A 27,500-nucleotide genomic window follows, 5' to 3' on the forward strand; every position below is an offset into this window, starting at 1 on the left:
GTCTTTGGACTGGGGGAGGAAACCGGAGCACCCGGAGGAGTACGGGGAGAACATGCAAACTCCGCACACACATGGCCCCGGCGGGACTTGAACCCCAGACCCTGAGGCGAACGTTCTAACCACTAAGCCACCGTGCGCCCTGACAGATACTAGTTTTACAAGTAATTGTACATGCCTTATACAAGATGTATGGCTAAAACACACACACACACACACACACACAATGCACTGTGAGCAGTGTGTGTGTGGATGAATGTGTGCAATACCCATAATGCAGTCTGAGTGGTGTGTGTGTGTGTGTGTGTGTGTGCGTAATACCTATAATGTAGTGTGAGTAATGTGTGTGTGTGTGGAGGAGTGTGTGTGTAATACCCATAATGCACTGTGAGTGGTGTGTGTGGAGTGTGTGTAATACCCATAACGCACGGTGAGTGGTGTGTAATGAAATAAAGTGTAAATTTAAAGCTACATTATCTCAGAGTTGCTAATTTGGAGACATTTATTCCCCTTTAGCAACTTTATCTCAAAAAGAGCCTAGTCCCCAACAACCAATCAATGATCACCATTGTTCCCAACGACCAATCACTGATCACTGTATCTTCTGAAATTCTTACTTCTACATGTAGCACATTTTGATATGCAAATTATCATTATAAATCAATGAATATGCAAATTAGTTTGACATTATCTCATGAATGGTAGTGACTTTTTGAGTATAAATGTAGCTACTTTCACCTGATTATCTGCAACACAGAGCTGGACTTAGCTGCTAATCTCATATGCTAATTGCTAACTACCGAATATATTTTATGTAAATAATCTACATTACATTTTAAGCACATTTAGAGTATGCACATTACAGAGAATGTGAGAACAGATGCGACAGCAAATATTCATTATTTTACAAGAGAATCAAAATACAACTCAAGATAAATAAAAAAATAATTAAATATTAATGTGCTTTACCAAATGTTAATAAAACATATTAGAGAGACAGAGAGAGAGACTGGTAAGGCAACAACTGTTTATCGCAGCTCTAACGTAATTGAGAACAGGAACTAACTTCTCTCTCTGATGTTCCACAGCATTAAATCTGTGATGTGTGATGTGTCGTTCATGAATAAATGAAACATTGTAATGGTTGGCAAGTTGCTGTGGTGTAAGTGGAAGAACACGCTCCAGACCGTGCGGTTATACAAAAATGATGCGCTTCAGGGTGTAGCAGCACCTCCGCTTCACGTTGTGCCGCATCACACCGCCGCGGCGTGCATTAGTTTCATACAATCATTCCTTACATATTTATTTTCATATACACAATTGTTGTGTTATTTTCCACTTCACAGGGGGTACAGTGATTAGTGGTTATCACGTTCGCCTCACACCTACAGGGTTGGAGGTTCGATTCCCTGTGCTGTGGGGGTTTCCTCCCCCAGTCCAAAGACATGCATGGTAGGCTGATTGGCGTGTCCAAAGTGTCCGTAGTGTGTGAATGGGTGTGTGAATGTGTGTGTGATTGTGCCCTGTGATGGATTGACACCCCGTCCAGGGTGTACCCCGCCTTGTGCCCCATGCCCCCTGGGATAGGCTCCAGGTTCCCTGTGACCCTGAAGGATAAGCGGTATAGAAAATGGATGAATGGATTTTCACTTCACCTTTGTGCATTTTACTACTTTATTTTTTATCAAAAATTACTTTAGTACTTTTTGGTTGTCGTTACAGCACTCTGATCTACCACGTATATGAAAACTGCTCTAGAAAAAAAGTTTTCTAAATGTGATTTTTTTTTTTAAATGATAGTTTTCATGCTATGGAAATAAAAAATATATGATATGATGAGATGAGGGGGGCACAGTGGTCTAGTGGTTAGCACATTTGCCTCGCACCTCCGGGGCTGGGGGCTTGAATCCCGCCTCCTACCTGTGCATGGCGCCAGCATACTCTCACAGTGCCTCGGGGGTTTCCTCTGGATACTCTGGTTTCCTCCCCCAGTCCATAGACATGCGCTGTAGGCTGATTAGCAATTCCAAATTGTCTGTAGTGTGTGAATGTATGTGTGCAATGGGTTGGAACCCTGCCCTGTGTAAACAGGATAAACAGTATGGAAGATGGATGGATAATCCATTAGGGAGGGTGTATTGATGATGAAGTGGCATTACTACACTGTCCAGACCTGCGCAGGTAAGCTGAAAGAAATCTAGAAACATATTTTTAAAACGCACCTTCCCACCCATTGCTCCTGTATATAACACCGAGACAGTATATATTTGCAGTATGGAATCTTTACATAACACCGAACAGTATAGGAGCTGTGTGGCGCCGCTGCAGTTCCGCTGTTCGGCCACACGGCGCCGCTGTTGCACGCCTCGCAGTCTTTTTTCAGCGCTGCACGCTTTCTGCTCTGTGTGTGTGTCGGAGTTTAAGTTGGCGTGGTGTTTTTTGGGGGGGTTTTTAGCTCGTTTACACACACTCCTGTATTTCTCCTCTCCTTCAGGGCTTTTCTCTCTGTCTTTTGAGCTCGGTACAAATCTCCTGCGAAACCCAAGAGCGACAGAAAGTGCAACTTTTTTTTTTTAACCAGCCTGGCGACATGGACATGAAAAAGAGGATCCATTTGGAGCTCAGAAACAGGACACCGTCTGATGTGAGTGCGTTTTTCACTTTCACAAGTCTTTCTGCTCTTTCTTCCAGCTCTTATTGATTCTAGGGGTGGTGTTTTTATTAGTATTATTATTGCATATGATTTGTGCGAGAGCTTTTCTTATACACAGCTGTTTAGGTTTTTGTGTATTGATGATTTGCTCTCCTCACTTTTCTGCCTCCTTTAACACTGAGTGAGGTGCATTAGGAAATCCACATGGCTTTTAAGATGTGTACATGCGTTGCTTTTACACAACATTTTACTCGCTGTATTAACACCAGCTCGTCTTATTTATTATTGTATTTATTATAACATGTAGTCCACATGGACTACAGAAATCTTAAGGGGGAAATAATCACATATATTCTTGCTCTTTTTATTAGTGCGCAATATTGACCCATTTTAACTCATTTCGCTCGATATTTCGGCATTATAACATTTTCCAGGTCGTCTATTTCGATATTTTATAACTTTTCCCCCCTCACTGTAAGTGTCCGAGCGTGTGTGTGTGTGTCGGATTGAACTGGTTCAAAGCGATTTCACTGTAAAGCTATGGTGGCCATGTTGGCTCTAGTTAGCATTGCTGCTAATCTTCCTGCCAAAAAAACCCCCACACAAAAACAGGGCGCCATTTATCTGAAACCGCTCCGAAAAACAAATCTAACGATTCTGTAAATCATTATCCGCTCGCTGTGGATATACAATTCCAGTCTGAAGCACATTTACACCGCAGATATGTGTAAACGTCCATGTTTGTGCCACCGTCACTACCGACTGTAATAACGCAAACTGGTGAAACTGGCCAACTCTCAGCTACTGAGCCGCTGCTGCTGGATTTAAAGGGGCCGCTTGATCATTTATCATTTCACTGGTTTTAAATCAATTCGTAAATAAATCAACAGCTTGAAAAATAAACTGAAAATTAGAGTTAAAAACGTTAACACTTTCAACTCGTCCTGTTTAACTTTTTATTTTTATTATTATTTATTTAAAGATAAGTTTTGTTCTCTGGAGATTAGCCTCGAAGCTAGCTTTCCCGCCATTACGCCTCGCGCTGAGCTAGTAACACAATACTCGGATTAAAACGTTTTCCTTTAATATCTCTAAAAATCGAAATATTACCTCACGCAACAAATCTAAAACACGTTTTCTCGAATTCTCTCGAGTTTGTTCGGAATTGATTCGTTTTTCTAATCGTAATCACGACGGAAGTGACACGGAGCTGCTCAGCTAAACCGCCCACATTTACTTACTCAGGGGGAAAATCCGGCGGAAATTAGCTTCTTTCTCTTGTTTTTTTCTTTAATAAAAGCATGAAACTGTGCTTACTTATTGGTATTTTAAATCACACTTGTTCTAGACGGTTAAATATGTGTAAGCAGAGTAATTTGACCGAATATTCCCCCCGTACGGGTTTCTGTGGTGTTACTGTAGAACAGCTCAGTTTCGCCATATTGTCTCTGTGGAGGAAGAAAGCGACTCTCCATCTTTACTAATCTTTCCCTCTCTCCTTCTCGGTGTTTCTCTCCGTCTCCATGGTGTGAAATATTCTTACACGATCATCATGTCGAAGTTTAGCTCCTAGACGAAACATAAACACGCACAGCTTGTAGTTAAAGCAAGAAGGAAACGCGTTTTCTGTGGTATTTAAGTGTGAGAGAGATTCTCTAATGCTGCTTCTGAAAGGACAACACTGTTCACCATTCACACCCTGGAGAGAGATATGTGTGTGTGTTTTATATAATATTATTGTGTGTGTGAGAGAGAGAGGAATCTGTCTGTGAGATTTTTAGGTAATAAATAAAATCCCAGTTATTTATAAACAGAAATGGTACTTTTTCTTTCCCCTCACAGCTGTGTGTAGTGATATAATCATTCCAGGTATAAAGATCATACAGAATAATATCGTGAGTTTTCATTATATCGAGGTATCTGGTTCTAGTTTAGCATTTTGAAAAGCATTATAACTCGTATAAATGCCACTGAATCTTTTAAATGTTTGTTTAAATTAGATTCTTTAGGTGAAAAGTCAAAAGTACACAATGTTCATGAAATGTAGTTGATCCACCCGAACATGTTTGGTCAATATCTTCTTCTTCATTATTATTATTATTATTATTATTATATTTAATTCTAGAAGAATTTCTGAAATAGCAATCATTGTTGATCTTTATGCAATTGAAGTGTTTTTTTTTTAACAAATAGAAACAAAGTGTAAACTCTTCTGTCCTGAAGATGTCGGAAAACGTATTTACCTTCCATAAACGTTAAACAAACACATCTCTCCTTACATAACGATTACATACGTTTTTAATCCGTTTATTTGGAGCGTCCACCGTACACGTTCACGTGAAACAAGCTGTTACTAGTGAAACATGATATAAACCCGCTCTACTGTTAGAGCTGCTGTTGTATAGAAAACACCTTCTGAACCAATCACAATCCAGGATTCAACAGTGCTGTGGTGTAAAGCAAAAATGATCTTTACAAAACACGATTTAGGATAATAGGATTTAGGTTTACTGACAGTGTGAGTCATGTCTATAGAAACCTGAAGTTCAGATACTTTATTTTTTTTAACATTCTAGAAAAAAATTAATTAAGGAGGAAAATGAAACTCTGAGCACAAGAATATATTTTAGCGTCCAATCTGTGACTTGTTTCAGTAAATAATAATAGTTGTATTAAGATTATGCTACATGCTGCTCAGTATGATGGGGTGTTGTCGCCTGTCAGTTTGAGGTCGAGCGATAGTGGATGTCACCGATACCGATAACAAAGTCATGTGGTACCTACCTGCCGATAACCGAGTAATCAACCGATAGTTTTTTAAATTGATACTGAACACTCGAAGTACAATATTGCTGAACTTTTTTATTACAAATATAAACAGTACTGACTGCCATGAAAATGTACTGCATTTAAAAATAAAAATTAAAAAACTATTAATAAATATTAAAGTAAATAAAAGATATACATCCAAACCGAACTTAAAAAGTCCAACTAGCACTCCAAATAACTAGTAAAGTTAGAGACATCTTCAAAAACATTTCAAATAACACAACAAAATTAGTCAGCAGTAGTTTTTGTTTCATCTCTAGGGGATGCTGTCGTACCATATAACGACAGCGGACCCTTCTCAGCCGCAACCTGGACTATAGGTGTGGATTTTTGCAAAACCGATCAATCGGTTGAACTGTACTGTCAGTGCTTTTATACCGCGGTGTTAATGTCATTACTCACCCAGCCCTCTGTAAATGTGTTCTTACTGAGCTTGGAACTTGTTTAATATATTTGTTTAACCAGAAGGATCTTGGACAGTCTGTATTTTTAGTATTGAAGATAGCAAAAATATGATTGGATCATCTTGCTCATCAAATATGAGAAATTTGATACCACTATAAATGTATATTACAATAAATGTTTGGAATTTATAACTCAAACCAAAAAGTGTAACTGAGTAAGGGGTGTGGCTCCTGTCGAAACAGGAAGTGACATGGACTGTACCACTTCTAGTCCAATCCGAATGACTGAGTGATCAGTGTCACTCTTTTCTGCAAAACGTTGATCAGTGGAGATGCGTTCGGTCTGAAGTTCGCTACGAGGCTATTATAGCTAACAAGTAATGGAAGCCTATAGCCACCAGTTTAGCATCGTGTGAACTGCGTACAGCACACTTCAGTATTAGATATCGACCTCTTTCCCTCAGTCCGTTCTGTAATCTGTCCTTACTGTAATATTAAAATAAACACCTTAATGAGTACTAATTTGCATACATTTTCTTTTAAATTAAATCTGAATATTATAGGATATATATAAATTCTGATATACTGTTTGTTTTGTTTGTTTCAGGTGCAGGAACTCGTTCTGGAGAACTGCAGATCGAACGAAGGGAAGATCGAAGGCCTCACTGCTGAATTCGTCAATCTCGAATATCTCAGTTTGATAAACGTGGGATTAGTCTCCGTGTCCAACCTGCCCAAACTCGCCAAGCTCAAAAAGGTCCGGCAGCCATTTCCCATCCACCTTTTGCAGCTTCTGTAATATTTTATTGCAGGGAGAATCTTTTTTTTTTTTAACGCTGTACATTTTATTTATTGCAGTTGGAACTCAGTGATAACAGAATCTCCGGCGGCCTCGACGTTTTAGCCGAGAAACTCCCGAACCTGACGCATCTAGATCTGAGTGGAAACAAACTGAAAGACATCAGCACGCTGGAACCTCTGGTTTGTGTTTGCTTACTCATTTACATATGTAAATTTACCACCAATATTAAAAACATTACCTTTATAACATTCTGTTTATTAGAGTATTTACATTAGTCCAGGATTTAAAGAAGGAACACTAGCATAATGTTGAAAATCTAATTGGAGAGTATTTGTGGGTTAGCCTGTTTACTGTAATGCTAGTTTTGGGATTAGCCTGTTTACTGTAATGCTAGTTTTGGGATTAGCCTGCTAATAAAATGCTAGTTTACTATTACACTTGTGGGTTAGCCTGTCATGCTAGTTTGTGGGTTAGCCTGTTTACTATCATGCTAGTTTGTGGGTTAGCCTGTCATGCTAGTTTTTGTGGGTTAGCCTGTCATGCTAGTTTGTGCTTTAGCTTGTCATGCTAGTTTGTGGGTTAGTCTGTTTACTGTTGTGCAAGTTTGTGGGTTAGCCTGTTTACTATCATGCTACTTTGTGGGTTGGTGAAAATTAGCACTGTTGCACCAGCAGTGATCATAAAATTATTAGCCTGTTAGCTAACTCTAACACTTCCTGTGACGTTCAGAAAAAACTCGACCACTTGAAGAGTCTCGATCTTTTCAACTGTGAAGTGACTAATCTGAACGGATATCGGGAGAGTGTGTTCAAACTGCTGCCTCAGCTCACGTATCTGGACGGATACGACGCAGAGGACCGCGAAGCTTCTGACTCGGACGGAGAGGTGGACGGCGTGGACGAGGACGAAGACGAGGGTGAGTTTCACTTTCTGTTCCATGCTGGTGGTTTTGGCTCTCTGTGTTTCTCCGCTGATCTGACCTGTGTTCTGCAGAGGGTGAGGAGGAAGAGGAGGAGGACGTTGAGGAGGAAGACTTTGATGAAGAAGAGGATGAAGATGAAGATGAGGACGAGGTAGAAGGAGAGGAAGACGACGAAGACGTCAGTGGAGAGGATGAGGTCAGTTACAGTGTTGGCCTGGGTACCGGACTTGAGCACCTTTACACAGTTTTATTCAGAGCTTCTCTTTTTAACGGCGGAGTACACGTTGGTTGCTAAGCGACAGAACGGGTATAAACGGATGTGTTCTTGGGACAGAGTGACTTCAGTGTGAAATCTGACCCGTTAGTAGAGCTTGTAGTTATTATACAGTTTGTAGTTGGCGTGTTCACTGCCACATTATTCCACCTGCTCTGTGATTTCAGGAGGAAGACTTTGGCCAGGATGGAGAGGTGGATGATGATGAGGAGGATGAAGAAGAAGGTATGTAACAAATTTCTGCAGTTCTTTCTTTCTTTCTTTTTATTTATTTAAGTTGAGAAGGTTTTAAATTGCGACAAACTGATCCCTGATTGCTCTTCCGACAGAAGTCGTCACGACGGGAGAGAAAAGGAAGAGAGAAGCCGACGATGAAGATGATGACGATGACGACGACGATGAATAAAATCCAACCGGCCAGTCAGCTTCCTCTTCTCCTCCTTAACCCCATCCTCCCCTTTTTTACTCACTGACCTCAGTTGCCCCGCCCCTCATTTTTCCTTCCATGTATTTCTACCCCATTGGGGATAAGACTGTACCGCATGGGCGGGGCATGTGGAACCGAGAGAGAGAGCGCACGTGTGCGCGCATGTGCCATTGGTCGGTCCACTCAGCATTCCACATGTTCAACTCCAATCCCTGCCCATGTCCCACCTAAGCCCCGCCCCTTCCCCCTCCTGCGTGTGTTTGTGTGTGAAGAGCCTGTGTGAGGACTTTGGGGATCTAGTTTTGGGTCTGTGCTTTTAATATTTTGTTGGAGAATTGTTTTGGTTTTTTTCTTTCCCTTATTTTTATTTTTTGTCTCTTTTGGTTCACTTTCTCAATAAGATTATCGCTATAGCAACCGTGTGACAAGCGAGCCATAATTTTTTTTAGCGTGGCGGCTCGTCACACACCTCCGTGTCACTGCTAAATTTTTACTTTCTGTAATACGAAGAATACAAACTTTGTAAATAAAATGACATTTTGTGCTTCGATCGTCCTCTGATTTAATCCGATTTCCACCATCACCTCCACCTGACGGCACTGACTCCGCCCACTTTTACACCACCTTTGCGCTAAGAATCACCTCCAGAGGCATAAAAAAATTCTACAAAGGCAGTGTATTACAGAAAAAAGCTAATAAAATGTGTGTGTTATAGTAAAATACTGCTTGAAACGGGGATGTGATGAAGTTTAACTCGTACATCATTGGTAAATGTGTTGTAGGTAACCATAGATTTTGGCGTGTCAGAACGACATTAATGATGACCTAGTCTCAAACTAAATTATCACACTTGATTCGCGCTGTAGGCCACTATCTACTCAATTTTTAGAGCAAGGTAATAGATATTTAGATGTAACATCGTTAACCACGGTTGCCAGATTTTAGCCAAATTTCCAGCCCAGCTACAACCACCACACGAAAGACCTGGAGATTGGAAACGGGGGACACAATTGTGCCTGTTGTTGACAGGATCTCTGTGTGGAAAACAAGTATTTCACACATTTCTGATCAACAGACATTATTCACTCCACTAGTCCCCTCTCCCGATCTTTGCAATAGAAATAATGCTGTACAGCGTTAGCCCTATTTGGATGGGGTCGAATGTACAGGGGATCCTGGGGTAATTTCCTGCTCTACAGGAGCTCCTCTGTGACTCTTTCTGTCCGGATCGGCTACATAAAGAGTATTTCTCCATCCTCCTTAAATATCTAATGATGCATGTGACACACACATGCGGGTTTGTACAAAATACATCCCGCTAGAAACTCGCTCCTCCGGTGGACTTTCATCGCTGAGGAGACGTGTACAAAAAATCTATTACAGACGTCCTGCTGATAAACTAATTCAGTCCAAATATGGCTTATGACCCACTGTCTGCACTTACACTGTCTTTTTGTGGAAATGTATTAGTTTAAATTCTGATTATTTGCTGTAAAACAAGATCTTGGCTGTGTTTAAACTAGCCCAATCTGGCAACTGTCCTGTCCTCTGCTCCTCCGTAGAGTCGAGCATGGGCTGAGTGATTCCTGCCCCATTGGGCCTCTATTATTATTTTTATTTATTTATTTTTTTGGTTGTTTGTTGCAGTTCTCATGTTTGACCACAAGGTGCATTAATAACTCTGGAGCTGAAAGGGGCACTGAGCCGCTACACCACCATTAAGCTACATTCACACATACAGCGATTTTATTTTATTTTATTATTATTTTATTTTAAGTCTCCAGGCGCTGTACTATGAAGTCACCAGGAGGCGTTCCTATTACTGGTCGCCATAGTAACATTTATCAGTGGGTGGGGCAACTCACATGCCACTTTTGTCAAGAAACCAGTTTTCTTGCCGCTAAAATGAAAGATTTTGGAGGAAGAGTATATAAGTGTATATAAAAGTCACCAGCGTATACATGCATCATATCCTACGAGACGGAGAAGAAGCAGTGTGTGCTCTCTGCCACTGCGGACGTCTATTTGGACTGTCCATGTCCACAGGATGGCATGTCCTCACAGGCAGCATGGGGGATCACAGATCACGTCTGCTATAGTCTTTACTCCCATTGGTAGTTGCTGCACTAAGTCGCTCCAAATTTGCATAAAGTTTAACTTTTGTCAACTTTGTTGTATCGCTGGACACGCCCACATCTAGTCACCACCAGTCGCTGTCGCTCATGTTGCCGGAAGTCACCAGCTCTCACTAAAAATGAACGTCTCCGGACGCTTTGTCGCTGCGAGTCACTGTATGTGTGAACGTACCTTTACACAACGTCTAGAAACGCCGGCAAATCAATAACTTCTGTCAGATCGTTACATTCGCTGAAAAGAGGTCATTATTAGGTCATTTCAGTGAAATTTAAACTGCATTTTGAGTTGTGAATGAAGACTTCATGAATATTCACATTTGCTGAATGACTCATCTGTATCGTATCTGATCAAAGCCTGGGGTTCACACCACTACACAACACCCTGCAAAACCAGCAAGGACACTACGCAAATCCTACCGATTAGGGGCGGAGCCAGAAAAAACAAGGCAGAGACACGAGTCATTCCTAAACACACACTGTAATTGAGATGAGACACTACAGCAGTGTGAGTACGGTGTGTGTGTGTGTGTGTGTGTGTGTGTGTATAATTAACAACTTTAAAAGTACACAGTGAATCATAGGACAGTTTAAAAAGGAACTTATTTGAATTGTTTGAATCCTCCCTGCTGAAAAAAACAACAACAGAAACCCTCCTAGAATTTGTAATGGTTTTAATGGGAATTGTATTGGTTTTAATGGAAACTGTAATAGTCCCTATGGGTCTCTACTGATCATTTATGTCATGTCTAGTGGATACCATTAAGGACCAATAATGGTAATGGTTTTAATTAATTAATGGTTAGCTGATGGTTTGTAATGGTATTTGTAGTGAAAACCATTAGAACGTCTGTGATGGTTTCTATTGTTTTTTCAGCAGGCTGTTCTCTCTCTCTCTCTCTCTCACACACTTTTACAGATTTCTTTTAAACATATGGCTTTTGTTCAGACATGTGTTACACTGTGTGTGTGTGTGTGCGTGCGTGTGTATATGCACAATAACTGTTTTTATCTTCATCAACAATAAAGGTGCTGAAAAATAAAACAACTCGATCATCTTTAGCGTTAAGCCCACGCGAGTGAACTCCCCGGTTCGGAATAAACACCCCAGTGTTGGACGGACTCTTTAGTCTGAACTCTTTTTAGTGCTGAGTTTAAGTGTTCACTTCACACCTTCAGAGACAAGGTCGCATGTACAGTGTTGAATAAGTGACGTATAAGTGGACAGTTCCAGGGTTTTAGAACATCTACAGTTTATACGGAACTCCTACGGACATGCCTTCGTGTAGAATGAGAAAGTGGTAATGTCTGAGTGTGAAACTGATGAACTCGCCCTGTGTGTTTATTATTAGTCTCCGGATAATCTTCTATAAACACCGCACGCAATACTGACAGATGCGACTGTGTGTAATTACACGTGTTAAAGTTAAACTCCGCCCCGAAACACGTTAAACACGTTTGTAGTGAAATTATCAGGGAGATGTTTAGGGATTGCGCGGATCAGTTATTGGTTGTCGATGTATTTGTGTTATTCCCGTGAGAAATGGAGTTACGATGGAGTTTAATAGGAGAAAAAAGTTCACAGTCAGGCTTCGCTGTTAAAAACAATACTTCTTTTCTCAATCACAATGTTCCAGTGTAGAAGTCACTGCCACTTTAGAGCTCAAAGTCCCAGAATGCACCGCAGCTATGAGACTCGGCTTGGCTACGAGACTCGGCATGGCTACGAGATGCGGCTCGGCTACGAGACGGTGAGTGCGATGGCGGTGTTAGCGAAAGTCGAAGCTTTGAAGCTGGTTTATTTGAGCAGAGTTTACAGATGAGGAGGTGAGAGAGCTGAATACAGAACACAGGACTAAAGCACCGCCGCATCGCTCTCTTTAATGTAGCAAACTGTTAACCTAAATGAAAACTCCACCCTGAGCCACTCGCATATTAATGTTGAGGTGAACTGTAACTGTGTTATGAGTGAGAAACACCAGGCAGAATAAACACTACAAAGCCTACAGAGGTTGTTCTTATAAAGCTGTTATTAATAAACTTTAGACCAGAGTGAAGATGTGCTAATAAAACAGGTGATACAGTAACCTGAGAGAGAGAGAGAGAGAGAGAGAGAGAGAGAGAGAGAGAGAGAGAGAGAGATTAAAGTGAATCTCTCTCGCAGTTGTGGGAAACATGGTGATCAACTGAAAATTACTTAAAAAAAGAAATCCTAAACGTGTGTTCCCTCGTTATACACAAGCCATAAATCCAGTCTAAATTCTTATTCATATCCAAACAGTGAACTAAAAATGGATACAAATATTAATGGAGCTAATCAAAATAAAAATAAGTAAATGTGTAGTAAAAAAAAATCCAGTTAAGAGAAAAGTGATGTTTTAAAAACAGAATCCAGTGTAATATAACCATCAGAGCACGTGAAAACACGTGAAAACACGTGAAAACATAACATTATTAATAGAATTATTAAAACATTATTGCAGGATCACGGACATGTATACTGGAAGTGTTGGTCATGGTTTAAAATATTTTACATATATTATTTTATTAGATTCTTTTCTAAAACGGCAGTGTGTTGAATTAAAGCAAGTTTGAGAAAAAGCGAGCGCAGCTCAGCGCTGTGAGAAGACCATCCTAAACCCTGCGCTGCTCTTTCACAACAATCATCACATCTTCAGCTACAGTTCCAGGCTTCTTAATTATCTTTTGCTCTTTTTTTGGTTACTGGCTTTTAAAAAAAACAAAAGAAGAGTTAATACATAAAGCGGAACACAAGAAAATAAATAAGAGAGAAGTAAAGCGTGTCGCTGTGAGATACCCGTAACTTTATCATACAGCACTTTCACTCACACACACATTCATACAGTGTATCATCATCATCATCATGTCTTACCTGGAGATTAATACACACACACACACACACACGCACACACACATACGCACACACGCGCACACACACACGCACACACGCGCACACACGCGCACGCTCGCAGACATAAAACACCTGAACGCATTATCTAAGACAGGCACATCATTCCTTTTTTCCAAAATAAAAATGATTAAAAATAACCTTGCATAGCTGTGAGGCGTAAAAAAAACAAAACAAAGCGAAACTAAATGAAGCCACATTTACGCACAAAGCTGTACAAAAGTGACGCAGTGTTCCATGATTAAAGCAGGTTTAGGCAGCTTGAGGTCCTCTGTGTGTGTGTGTGTGTGTGTGTGTGTGTGTGTGTGTGTGTGTGTATATCCCCCTCCTCAGCGGGAGTTCCTGACATTTTTTATCTCGAGCTCGAGCTGCTTTATCCGAACGTCTCTCTGACCGAGAAGCTCACGGAGCCGCCGGATCTCCTCCTGTTGCTTATAATATAGCTGCAAGAGCTACACACACACACACACACACACACACACACACACACACACACACACAAAATAAACTTCCTGTGACAATACATAAATATATAAACAATAATATTGAGAATTATAATTAGAGAGCGTGTGATTATAGAGAGCGTGTGATTGTACAGTGTGTGATTATAGAGAGCGTGTGATTACAGAGCGCGTGTGATTATAGAGAGCGTGCGATTAGAGAGCGTGCGATTAGAGAGCGTGTGATTAGAGAGCGTGTGATTACAGAGTGTCTGATTACAGAGTGCGCGTGATTAGAGAGCGTGTGATTAGAGAGCGTGTGATTAGAGAGCGTGTGATTACAGAGAGCGTGTGATTATAGAGAGCGTGTGATTATAGAGAGCGTGTGATTACAGAGCGCGTGTGATTATAGAGAGCGTGTGATTAGAGAGCGTGCGATTAGAGAGCGTGCGATTAGAGAGCGTGTGATTACAGAGTGTCTGATTACAGAGTGCGTGTGATTAGAGAGCGTGTGATTAGAGAGCGTGTGATTACAGAGAGCGTGTGATTATAGAGAGCGTGTGATTGTACAGTGTGTGATTATAGAGAGCGTGTGATTACAGAGCGCGTGTGATTATAGAGAGCGTGTGATTGTACAGTGTGTGATTATAGAGAGCGTGCGATTAGAGAGCGTGCGATTAGAGAGCGTGTGATTACAGAGTGTCTGATTACAGAGTGCGTGTGATTAGAGAGCGTGTGATTACAGAGTGTCTGATTACAGAGTGCGTGTGATTAGAGAGCGTGTGATTAGAGAGCGTGTGATTAGAGAGCGTGTGATTAGAGAGCGTGTGATTACAGAGAGCGTGTGATTATAGAGAGCGTGTGATTATAGAGAGCGTGTGATTAGAGAGCGTGTGATTACAGAGAGCGTGTGATTATACAGAGCGTGTGATTAGAGTGCGTGTGATTACAGAGAGCGTGTGATTAGAGAGCGTGTGATTAGAGAGAGCGTGTGATTAGAGAGAGCGTGTGATTACAGAGTGTGTGTGATTATAGAGAGCGTGTGATTAGAGAGAGCGTGTGATTAGAGAGAGCGTGTGATTACAGAGTGTGTGTGATTATAGAGAGCGTGTGATTAGAGAGAGCGTGTGATTACAGAGTGTGTGTGATTATAAAGAGCGTGTGATTAGAGAGTGTGTGTGATTACAGAGTGTGTGTGATTATAAAGAGCGTGTGATTAGAGAGCGCGTGATTAGAGAGTGCGAGTGATTAGAGAGAGCGTGTGATTAGAGAGCGTGTGATTAGAGAGCGTGTGATTAGAGAGCGTGTGATTACAGAGAGTGTGTGATTATAGAGAGCGTGTGATTAGAGAGAGCGTGTGATTAGAGAGCGTGTGATTATACAGAGCGTGTGATTATACAGAGCGTGTGATTAGAGTGCGTGTGATTAGAGAGCGTGTGATTAGAGAGCGTGTGATTACAGAGAGCGTGTGATTACAGAGAGCGTGTGATTATACAGAGCGTGTGATTAGAGTGCGTGTGATTACAGAGAGCGTGTGATTAGAGAGCGTGTGATTAGAGAGAGCGTGTGATTAGAGAGAGCGTGTGATTACAGAGTGTGTGTGATTATAGAGAGCGTGTGATTAGAGAGAGCGTGTGATTAGAGAGAGCGTGTGATTACAGAGTGTGTGTGATTATAGAGAGCGTGTGATTAGAGAGAGCGTGTGATTACAGAGTGTGTGTGATTATAAAGAGCGTGTGATTAGAGAGTGTGTGTGATTACAGAGTGTGTGTGATTATAAAGAGCGTGTGATTAGAGAGCGCGTGATTAGAGAGTGCGAGTGATTAGAGAGAGCGTGTGATTAGAAAGCGTGTGATTAGAGAGCGTGTGATTAGAGAGCGTGTGATTAGAGTGCGTGTGATTATAGAGAGCGTGTGATTAGAGAGCGTGTGATTAGAGAGAGCGTGTGATTAGAGAGCGTGTGATTATAGAGAGCGTGTGATTAGAGTGCGTGTGATTACAGAGAGCGTGTGATTAGAGAGCGTGTGATTAGAGAGAGCGTGTGATTAGAGAGTGTGTGTGATTACAGAGTGTGTGTGATTATAGAGAGCGTGTGATTAGAGAGCGCGTGATTAGAGAGTGTGTGTGATTACAGAGTGTGTGTGATTATAGAGAGCGTGTGATTAGAGAGCGCGTGATTAGAGAGCGCGTGATTAGAGAGCGTGTGATTAGAGAGCGTGTGATTAGAGAGTGTGTGTGATTATAGAGAGCGTGTGATTAGAGAGCGCGTGATTAGAGAGCGTGTGATTAGAGAGCGTGTGATTAGAGAGTGTGTGTGATTACAGAGTGTGTGTGATTATAGAGAGCGTGTGATTAGAGAGCGCGTGATTAGAGAGTGTGTGTGATTACAGAGTGTGTGTGATTATAGAGAGCGTGTGATTAGAGAGCGCGTGATTAGAGAGCGCGTGATTAGAGAGCGCGAGTGATTATAGAGAGCGTGTGATTACAGGGAGCGTGTGATTACAGAGTGCGTGTGATTAGAGAGCGTGTGATTAGAGAGAGCGTGATTAGAGAGCGCGAGTGATTATAGAGAGCGTGTGATTACAGGGAGCGTGTGATTACAGAGAGCGTGTGATTAGAGAGCGTGTGATTAGAGAGCGTGTGATTAGAGAGTGCGTGTGATTAGAGAGCGTGTGATTAGAAAGCGTGTGATTACAGAGTGCGTGTGATTAGAGAGCGCGTGATTAGAGAGCGCGTGATTAGAGAGCGCGAGTGATTATAGAGAGCGTGTGATTACAGGGAGCGTGTGATTACAGAGCGTGTGATTAGAGAGCGTGTGATTACAGAGAGCGTGTGATTAGAGAGCGTGTGATTAGAGAGCGTGTGATTAGAGAGTGCGTGTGATTAGAGAGCGTGTGATTAGAGAGCGTGTGATTACAGAGAGTGTGTGATTATAGAGAGCGTGTGATTAGAGAGAGCGTGTGATTAGAGAGCGTGTGATTATACAGAGCGTGTGATTATACAGAGCGTGTGATTAGAGTGCGTGTGATTAGAGAGCGTGTGATTAGAGAGCGTGTGATTACAGAGAGCGTGTGATTACAGAGAGCGTGTGATTATACAGAGCGTGTGATTAGAGTGCGTGTGATTACAGAGAGCGTGTGATTAGAGAGCGTGTGATTAGAGAGAGCGTGTGATTAGAGAGAGCGTGTGATTACAGAGTGTGTGTGATTATAGAGAGCGTGTGATTAGAGAGAGCGTGTGATTAGAGAGAGCGTGTGATTACAGAGTGTGTGTGATTATAGAGAGCGTGTGATTAGAGAGAGCGTGTGATTACAGAGTGTGTGTGATTATAAAGAGCGTGTGATTAGAGAGTGTGTGTGATTACAGAGTGTGTGTGATTATAAAGAGCGTGTGATTAGAGAGCGCGTGATTAGAGAGTGCGAGTGATTAGAGAGAGCGTGTGATTAGAAAGCGTGTGATTAGAGAGCGTGTGATTAGAGAGCGTGTGATTAGAGTGCGTGTGATTATAGAGAGCGTGTGATTAGAGAGCGTGTGATTAGAGAGAGCGTGTGATTAGAGAGCGTGTGATTATAGAGAGCGTGTGATTAGAGTGCGTGTGATTACAGAGAGCGTGTGATTAGAGAGCGTGTGATTAGAGAGAGCGTGTGATTAGAGAGTGTGTGTGATTACAGAGTGTGTGTGATTATAGAGAGCGTGTGATTAGAGAGCGCGTGATTAGAGAGTGTGTGTGATTACAGAGTGTGTGTGATTATAGAGAGCGTGTGATTAGAGAGCGCGTGATTAGAGAGCGCGTGATTAGAGAGCGTGTGATTAGAGAGCGTGTGATTAGAGAGTGTGTGTGATTATAGAGAGCGTGTGATTAGAGAGCGCGTGATTAGAGAGCGTGTGATTAGAGAGCGTGTGATTAGAGAGTGTGTGTGATTACAGAGTGTGTGTGATTATAGAGAGCGTGTGATTAGAGAGCGCGTGATTAGAGAGTGTGTGTGATTACAGAGTGTGTGTGATTATAGAGAGCGTGTGATTAGAGAGCGCGTGATTAGAGAGCGCGTGATTAGAGAGCGCGAGTGATTATAGAGAGCGTGTGATTACAGGGAGCGTGTGATTACAGAGTGCGTGTGATTAGAGAGCGTGTGATTAGAGAGAGCGTGATTAGAGAGCGCGAGTGATTATAGAGAGCGTGTGATTACAGGGAGCGTGTGATTACAGAGAGCGTGTGATTAGAGAGCGTGTGATTAGAGAGCGTGTGATTAGAGAGTGCGTGTGATTAGAGAGCGTGTGATTAGAAAGCGTGTGATTACAGAGTGCGTGTGATTAGAGAGCGCGTGATTAGAGAGCGCGTGATTAGAGAGCGCGAGTGATTATAGAGAGCGTGTGATTACAGGGAGCGTGTGATTACAGAGCGTGTGATTAGAGAGCGTGTGATTACAGAGAGCGTGTGATTAGAGAGCGTGTGATTAGAGAGCGTGTGATTAGAGAGTGCGTGTGATTAGAGAGCGTGTGATTACAGGGAGCGTGTGATTACAGAGCGTGTGATTAGAGAGCGCGTGATTAGAGAGCGCGTGATTAGAGAGCGCGAGTGATTATAGAGAGCGTGTGATTACAGGGAGCGTGTGATTACAGAGTGTGTGATTAGAGAGCGTGTGATTACAGAGAGCGTGTGATTAGAGAGCGTGTGATTAGAGAGCGTGTGATTAGAGAGTGCGTGTGATTAGAGAGCGTGTGATTACAGGGAGCGTGTGATTACAGAGCGTGTGATTAGAGAGCGCGTGATTAGAGAGCGCGTGATTAGAGAGCGCGAGTAATTATAGAGAGCGTGTGATTACAGGGAGCGTGTGATTACAGAGCGTGTGAATAGAGAGCGTGTGATTACAGAGTGCGTGTGATTAGAGAGCGTGTGATTACAGAGTGCGTGTGATTAGAGAGCGCGTGTGATTAGAGAGCGCGTGTGATTAGAGAGCGCGTGTGATTAGAGAGAGCGTGTGATTAGAGAGAGCGTGTGATTAGAGAGTGCGTGTGATTAGAGTGCGTGTGATTAGAGTGCGTGTGATTAGAGTGCGTGTGATTAGAGTGCGTGTGATTAGAGAGAGCGTGTGATTATAGAGAGCGTGTGATTATAGAGAGCGTGTGATTAGAGAGAGAGCGTGTGATTATAGAGCGCGTGAGATATATATATATATATTAGAGAGAGAGAGAGAGAGAGAGAGAGAGAGTGAGTGTGTGTGCGTGCGTGTGTATTACCTCGTTTTCAGTTTTAGGCGGTGAGCAGAGTGTGATGTCTCGCTGTCCATTAGCAATGGTCTCAGAGAAGTTCTGTTCCTTCCTGTCCTCTTTCTTCACTTCCTGTCTTTCCTCATCCATGTTCCTCTGGCGTTCAGCGAAGGTAAGCTGCTGAAGACCAGGTCGACTCTGAGACCGTCGGGTGTCTAATTGAACACTCGGAGCTTTCACCGGTTCCTCATCCTCATCCAGCTCCACCTTAGTGGCCACGCCCGGCTTCAGGGACACCAGCACTGGCCCTGCGGGGGAGGGGCGAGCTTTCAGTTGCCTTTAATGGAATTTCACATTCGGAATTTTTCTCTCTGTAGCTGGAGACAGCAATTACTACACATGTGGAAACATCTACAATGTTGGTATGTACACTTCATATAGTACTTGGGGGCGGGGCTAACAGCACAGATGTACAACAATCACATACCACACATTAAAAAGCATACAGGTTCTATAGGGAACCAAAAATAGGTATTCTAGGGTTCTCAAAGAGTTTGAGGAATTGTTTTACAGTAGTATATATACAGTACACGTGTGATTTCTACCGGAGTGACAAATGTTTAAAAATATCGCCTAAATATACACGTCACAGCTTCATGGTGGTTCCAGAGCGTCACGTGAGAACCGTGGTTCTGTGTCATCGCTGTAAATAACCTTTTCTGGCATCTTTATTTATAAAAAGATTAATACAGTTTTTTAGTGTGATGATAACATCATTAACAGTTATAAAAACTCTGTGTGTGTGTGTGTGTGTGTGTGTGTGTGTGTGTGTGTGTGTTGTAGACGCTCAGACCTTTGTCCATGCCACTCAGCCACTCCTCCGCTGTCATGGCTGCTTCCTTCCCAGCCGTCATCGGGTAAATATCCTCCTGATAGGATTCAGACTGTAACACACACACACACACACACACACACACACACACACACACACACACACACACACACACACTGTTTAATACAGAGACAAAAAATCTATCATCTTGCGCAAACTTTACATTTTAAAGAAGTGACTGTCCTTAATGATTTTAATGTGTTATCTCAAGAGTGTGCACATTGGTTTCAGAATATTGTGAAACTGTTCACACTGAGGAAGTAATCAGGATTTATAATTAGCTTCTGAAAAGGAAACTGTAGCGATATCTTCAGATAATGAAGTAATGAAACGTCCCTTCAAATGGCCAAGAGAAGGTCAGCAAGGGCACATTAAAAACAAGATTGGAACAAGGCCAGAGAAACAGAAAGGAAACTTGTTCTACCGACTAACATCTCATTTCACTTATTCAAATCTTAGCTGCTTCGCTTGAACCTGAAGAAATGCATCCAGGGCTCCAATGAGAAACAGAAAAATAACAGGAAGAACAAAAGTCAGAAAAAATGAATAATACAAATTGTACGTGTAGGCATGGAGTAGGATGACGATCTTCATCAGTAAATTACTGAGTTAAATTATTAATGTTAATTAACGAGACGAGGTGATCGACACCACTGATACACGAGGTCACATGTAATGCTGCTCTCTGCTCACTAGAGGTCACCGTTTCCCACAAAACATACCAGAGCCACAGTGACCTATCAATGTGTTGATATATTTAGCTCTGTAAATATGTGTGTGTGTGTGTGTGTGTGTGTGTGTGTGTGTATGTGCGTTACCCTGCGTGGGACGATCATGGACAGTGGCTCGATGAGACTCTTTGTGGTCACCAGTCTGTAAAACCTGAAAACCTCACAGGAGCAAACATCCAGCCCTCGCTTCGGCATCACACCTACAACAACAACAACAACAACAACAACAACAACAACAACAATAATAATAATAATAATAATAATAATAAAATCAAACTCAAGGTCATAAACAGGAAAATGCAAACAAAAAACAAAACAGCATTTCAACCCTAAACATTATATAAATAATAAATAACACATAAGCAATAAATAATTGATGTTAAAAGTCCACATTTATTATACAGTAACAGTAAAGTAACGAGTGTTACTGAACCCTGTGGGTTTAAACCTTTAGGCTGAAATGAAGAATTTGTGTACATCAGTGTGAAGCGTAGAGAACCTGTGTGTCCTGTGTTCTTCACACTGCTGCAGGTGATTTACATCATCAGCTTCTCTCTCACACACACACACGCACGCACACACGCACACGCACACACACACGCACGGCTCCATCACAAACCATTGGTTCCACCCTTAATGCACACACACGTTAATGTTCTAACAGTGTTTCGGATACGAGTGTGTGGATTGGGACACTACCTCACTGCTTATTAACACATCACTAATATATTAATGTTAACATACATGTGAGTGTGTGTCTGTGAGAGTGAGTGAGTGAGTGAGTGTGTGTGTGTGTGTGTGTGTGTGTGTGTGTGTGTGTGTGTGTGTGCGCGTTATTACCCATTCCTTTCTGTGGGAGGAGAGAGCGATATTCAGTCAGGTAGTGCACATATGGTTTCTCCGAGCTGATTTCATAATATCGGATATTTCCATCTCCCTACAACACACACACACACACACACACACACACACACACACACATTTAAATTTAATTTAAATTTAATTTGAATTTAAATGATGTCCTTATGGGGACTGAATGTTGTAATAATCAGTAAAGAGTAATGAGGTGTTTTTGCTCATGTTTTTAGGGTATTAGAGACGACACTCAGTAATCATCACACACTAAACTGTAATTATACTGTAGGAGTATTTCAGTGTGTGTGTGTGTGTGTGTGTGTGTGTGTGTGTGTGTGTGGTGCTTTTAAATTTGTTGCTCAGCCCCATCAAAGCTTAATTTTTAATTTTTCTTTTTCACTTTATTACCAAACCCACAACTTTCAAACCAGGATGTAAATCAGCAGTATATTAGAAACAGCTCAAACAGAAAAGAAAAAAAACACCACTTCAATCAACTGACAAGGATTCTAGAACCTGATTCTAGAACCTGATTCTAGAACCTGCCGGTCTCTTTGATCTGTTAGATGTGAGCTAGTCCTGACCTTCACCCTGCCTCGCAGTCATTTTCTACAGAAACGGGTGAATTTCTTCACCTTTATGCAAATGAGAAACAAATATCACCAGGAACGGGCCAATCGGATTGTAGCTTGACATGAGCTCCTGTCATGGGCCACGCCCACCGTCACAGCCATGCCACACACCATAAAATCAGCGCAGCACAAGAGTTTTACATACCAGAAAACACCGAAACAATCGGGAAATAACTACACTGGGTTAAAAATTTACTGCACAAACCAGTGTATCCAGTGAGAGTGAGAGTGTGTGTGTGGGGGTGTGTGTGTGTGTGTGTGTGTGTGTGTGTGTGTGTGTTATGCGTACTCACTTTGCCAGCTATGTAAAGCATGTGTGTGTCAGGGTCGTAAAAAGGGAACAACACACCCGAGGAGCCATCCAGGTCTTCCTGAAACGATGGCTGGGAGAGGTCCTCCTGCACACACACACACACACACACACACACACACACACACACACACACACCACTATTCACTTCATGAACATACAGAAGTATGCTATTTGAGACACAGCTCTTAAACTCAAACACTACATTGGAGGTTTAATCTTGTAATGTTTTCTGTAATTTAAGGTGAATCATGACACGCCCCCAATGTTTACCTGGAGAAATGTTCAGTGCTTTACCGGACACTTCCATCAGGATATACAAAGAGGGTAGCATCAAGACCGGATCATCAGGAAAAACATTAGTGAGTGGGACTGTACTTTTGTCTAAATAATAATTCGCCTTCATACACAAAACAAAAACACGTCATGTAAAAGATGAAATAAATACAAGACAAAATCTTCTTAACTCTCTTAACCAATAACAAACACTCTTGACCAATCCCATCTTCTCCAGCACTCTTGACCAATCCCATCTTCTCCAGCAGACACTCTTGACCAATCCCATCTTCTCCAGCAGACACTCTTGTCCAATCCCATCTTCTCCAGCACTCTTGACCAATCCCATCTTCTCCAGCAGACACTCTTGACCAATCCCATCTTCTCCAGCAGACACTCTTGACCAATCCCATCTTCTCCAGCAGACACTCTTGTCCAATCCCATCTTCTCCAGCAGACACTCTTGTCCAATCCCATCTTCTCCAGCAGACACTCTTGACCAATCCCATCTTCTCCAGCAGACACTCTTGACCAATCCCATCTTCTCCAGCAGACACTCTTGACCAATCCCATCTTCTCCAGCAGACACTCTTGTCCAATCCCATCTTCTCCAGCAGACACTCTTGTCCAATCCCATCTTCTCCAGCAGACACTCTTGTCCAATCCCATCTTCTCCAGCAGACACTCTTGACCAATCCCATCTTCTCCAGCAGACACTCTTGACCAATCCCATCTTCTCCAGCAGACACTCTTGACCAATCCCATCTTCTCCAGCAGACACTCTTGACCAATCCCATCTTCTCCAGCACTCTTGACCAATCCCATCTTCTCCAGCAGACACTCTTGACCAATCCCATCTTCTCCAGCAGACACTCTTGACCAATCCCATCTTCTCCAGCAGACACTCTTGACCAATCCCATCTTCTCCAGCACTCTTGACCAATCCCATCTTCTCCAGCAGACACTCTTGACCAATCCCATCTTCTCCAGCAGACACTCTTGTCCAATCCCATCTTCTCCAGCACTCTTGACCAATCCCATCTTCTCCAGCACTCTTGACCAATCCCATCTTCTCCAGCAGACACTCTTGTCCAATCCCATCTTCTCCAGCAGACACTCTTGAGTCATACACACTGTTAACATGGTCTTTCTCTGTCACACAAGCTTCATATCTGACTAGCCACTAAGTAAAAAGTCCCATAGGCGTCCAGTCTGGATACACACATGCATGTCTCTCCACTCGGATCTCACCTGATCCCACAGGGCAATCTGCCGATGGTTCCAGCGAGAGTTCCCCGTCGACAGCAGCATCTTCAGATTCCCCAGAAACATCACTTTACTGGCTCTGTGTATCTTTGTGCTGGTCTCCTGAAACACACACACACACACACACACACACACCGCACATTCAGACACAGTGAAGCCCGTGTTACATTAATTAGGAGGGGACAAAGTGTGTGTGTGTGTGTGTGTGTGTGTGTGTGTGTGTGTGCAATTACAGCTCTACTGTTGATCTTCACTCAGGTGAAGAGTGAGTTTTAGATGTGGACCGCTGAGAAGAGGGAGCGTATGTCACACACACACACACACACACACACACACACACACACATCTATTCGGTTTTGCTACCAAGTTAAAAGAACTGAATAAGTTAATTAGTCAAGTAAATAAGTACGTAAAATAAAGAAATATATGAAATACAAATATAATTTAAAATGCTACATTAAAATCACCCTGTAATACATTAAAAATATATTCTATATTGGATATAATTATACTGCAAATTATTTATATAAATATAAAGTCAATCATACATGAAAAAATGACAAATATACAACAGTGTAAATATAATATACGCCAAATAAAAACAACATAATGATCATTTATTAAATGATGAATACAAAAATACAAAGGATAAAATTACTTAAATCATTAATAAAATAATTCAATTAACTTAACATAAAAAATATAAATAAATAAAAAACCATACATTTAAATATGAATTAAATAAACAGATTTTAAAAATACAGTCAATGTCATAAAAACAACACATAAATGCATCTGCAAAAAACATGCAATATATTTAATTTAAATCATTAAAATAATGCCCCTCTAATAGATAGATAGATAAAAACCAGGACTAGCTAGCTTACGGGTTACCAGATAAAATTATATAATAAATAAAATATATATTTGTACATACCTGTCCACATACAACCAGAATATTTATTAGTGTTCTAATCACTTTAATTTCTCCAACAAATCCCACCTTAAAGTAGGACCAAGCGTCAAGGTTTTTGTACACTTCAGGTACATACACGTGTCGGGAAAACCGATTTCTGGCCACATGCCAATGTCCATGGAGCACAGGTTCTTGGGCAGGTTGTAAGGGTCACCGTTGAGTCCAACTGCCTTTAATTTAAGCTGATAATCGTTGGTTATACTAGTGTTTTCACAGCTTCCTCTATTAAAACCAGCCATTTTGCTGGATGTTTTGCGGCTCAGTCCGGCCGAGGGGGGCGTGTTCCATCAGGAAGGTGAGGTCAATGCATACCCTCTATATCAGCATTTAATTAATTATGCATCCTATGCAATTGCACTGTCTGACCAGCAGAGGTCCTAATCTGTGTAACCCATGCTTAAAATATATAGAGAGCACGATGGGTCCGGATCGCAAACGACACGCGTTATAGATTATACTGTTAAACCACCACGTTATAACAGTTCAAATGAGCCCTGTGATCTACAGAGAGCTGAGAAACAAGAAACAACATTCCACAGTTCAGTGGAATATATATACACATATATATATATATATATATATATACACACACACATACACACACACACATATATACATACACACACACACACACACACACACACACACACACACACAGTATCTCACAAAAGTGAGTACACCCCTCACATTTTTGTAAATATTTGATTATTTCTTTTCGTGTGACAACACTGAAGAAATGACACTTTGCTACAATGTAAAGTAGTGAGTGTACAGCTTGTGTAACAGTGTAAATTTGCCGTCCCCTCAAAATAACTCAACACACAGACATTAATGTCTAAACCGCTGCCAACAAAAGTGAGCACACCCCTAAGTGAAAATGTCCAAATTGGGCCCAATTAGCCATTTTCCCTCCCCGGTGTCATGTGACTTGTTAGTGTTAAGGTCTCAGGTGTGAATGGGGAGCAGGTGTGTTAAATTTGGTGTCATCGCTCTCACACTCCCTCATACTGGTCACTGGAAGTTCAACATGGCACCTCATGGCAAAGAACTCTCTGAGGATCTGAAAAAAGAATTGTTGCTCTACATAAAGACGGCCTAGGCTATAAGAAGATTGCCAAGACCCTGACACTGAGCTGCAGCACGGTGGCCAAGACCATACAGCGGTTTAACAGGACAGGTTCCACTCAGAACAGGCCTCGCCATGGTCCACCAAAGAAGTTGAGTGCACGTGCTCAGCGTCATATCCAGAGGTTGTGTTTGGGAAATAGACGTATGAGTGCTGCCAGCATTGCTGCAGAGGTTGAAGGGGTGGGGGGTCATCCTGTCAGTGCTCAGACCATACGCCGCACACTGCATCAAATTGGTCTGCATGGCTGTCGTCCCAGAAGGAAGCCTCTTCTAAAGACGATGCACAAGAAAGCCCGCAAACAGTTTGCTGAAGACAAGCAGACTAAGGACATGGACTACTGGAACCATGTCCTGTGGTCTGATGAGACCAAAATAAACTTATTTGGTTCAGATGGTGTCAAGCGTGTGTGGTGGCAACCAGGTGAGGAGTACAAAGACAAGTGTGTCTTGCCTACAGTCGAGCATGGTGGTGGGAGTGTCATGGTCTGGGGCTGCATGAGTGCTGCCGGCACTGGGGAGCTACAGTTCATTGAGGGAACCATGACTGCCAACATGTACTGTGACATACTGAAGCAGAGCATGATCAGTATGCAGTATTCCAGCGTGATAACGACCCCAAACACACCTCCAAGATGACCACTGCCTTGCTGAAGAAGCTGAGGGTGAAGGTGATGGACTAAACCCTATTGCGCATCTGTGGGGCATCCTCAAACGGAAGGTGGAGGAGCACAAGGTGTCTAACATCCACCAGCTCCGTGATGTGGTCATGGAGGAGTGGAAGAGGACTCCAGTGGAACCTGTGGAGCTCTGGTGAACTCCATGCCCACGAGGGTTAAGGCAGTGCTGGAAAATAATGGTGGTCACACAAAATATTGACACTTTGGGCCCAATTTGTACATTTTCACTTAGGGGTGTACTCACTTTTGTTGCCAGCAGTTGAGACATTAATGGCTGTGTGTTGAGTTATTTTGAGCAGATAGCAAATTTACACTGTTACACAAGCTGTACACTCACTACTTTACATTGTAGCAAAGTGTCATTCCTTCAGTGTTGTCACATGACAAGATATAATCAAATATTTACAAAAATGTGAGGGGTGTACTCACTTCTGTGAGATACTGTACATACACATATACATACACACACACACACACACACACACACACACACACATATATACATATATATATAAAATAAATCCTTTCTCTGTTGGAGTCCACACACACACACCTGCAGCAGTGTTCCTGTGCGCGGGTCGATGATGCGGATCTTCTTGTCTTTACACGACGTGGCTATGCGACTGCCGTCTGTGTTAAAGGACATGGAGAGAACCACATCTGTGTGAATGCTGATGGAACGCACCGGATTCTTAATCACCTGCTCAGGTGAGTTCAGGTTCCACACCATCACCTGCACA

General features: G+C 42.1%; 2 protein-coding genes across 2 annotated transcripts in view; one reads left to right on the forward strand and one right to left on the reverse strand.

Annotated features, from left to right (window-relative positions):
* Nucleotides 1-2,382: 2,382 nt before the first annotated feature.
* anp32b (acidic (leucine-rich) nuclear phosphoprotein 32 family, member B) lies at nt 2,383-8,856 on the forward strand. The gene is made up of 7 exons (XM_053622239.1): nt 2,383-2,641; nt 6,491-6,640; nt 6,742-6,864; nt 7,415-7,601; nt 7,679-7,803; nt 8,049-8,106; nt 8,211-8,856. Exons 1-7 carry the CDS (start codon nt 2,588-2,590, stop codon nt 8,285-8,287), a joined length of 774 nt encoding a protein of 257 aa, XP_053478214.1. The 5' UTR covers nt 2,383-2,587; the 3' UTR covers nt 8,288-8,856.
* Nucleotides 8,857-11,976: 3,120 nt separating this feature from the next.
* The window catches only part of coro2aa (coronin 2Aa), a 47,993-nt gene continuing 32,469 nt past the window's right edge, over nt 11,977-27,500 (reverse strand). Inside the window, exons 6-13 of the mRNA XM_053622220.1 lie at nt 27,314-27,493; nt 23,965-24,081; nt 22,421-22,525; nt 21,481-21,577; nt 20,728-20,840; nt 19,871-19,961; nt 19,048-19,325; nt 11,977-13,821 (exon numbers count right to left, since the gene is read on the reverse strand). Of these exons, the coding sequence (XP_053478195.1) occupies nt 13,699-13,821; nt 19,048-19,325; nt 19,871-19,961; nt 20,728-20,840; nt 21,481-21,577; nt 22,421-22,525; nt 23,965-24,081; nt 27,314-27,493 (1,104 nt within the window). The 3' untranslated portion in view covers nt 11,977-13,698. The remainder of the gene's footprint in view (nt 13,822-19,047; nt 19,326-19,870; nt 19,962-20,727; nt 20,841-21,480; nt 21,578-22,420; nt 22,526-23,964; nt 24,082-27,313; nt 27,494-27,500) is intronic.

This window comes from Ictalurus furcatus, chromosome 3, assembly GCF_023375685.1.
Source record: "Ictalurus furcatus strain D&B chromosome 3, Billie_1.0, whole genome shotgun sequence".
Taxonomy (NCBI): Eukaryota; Metazoa; Chordata; class Actinopteri; order Siluriformes; family Ictaluridae; genus Ictalurus; species Ictalurus furcatus.

Bases quoted from the DNA above. Each gene is read 5' to 3' on its own strand.
- anp32b (XM_053622239.1), top strand. From the start codon at position 2,588: ATGGACATGAAAAAGAGGATCCATTTGGAGCTCAGAAACAGGACACCG. The intron at 6,641-6,741 runs GTCCGGCAGCCA...TATTTATTGCAG, and splicing joins AACTCGCCAAGCTCAAAAAG to TTGGAACTCAGTGATAACAG. The intron at 7,602-7,678 runs GTGAGTTTCACT...TGTGTTCTGCAG, and splicing joins GGACGAGGACGAAGACGAGG to AGGGTGAGGAGGAAGAGGAG.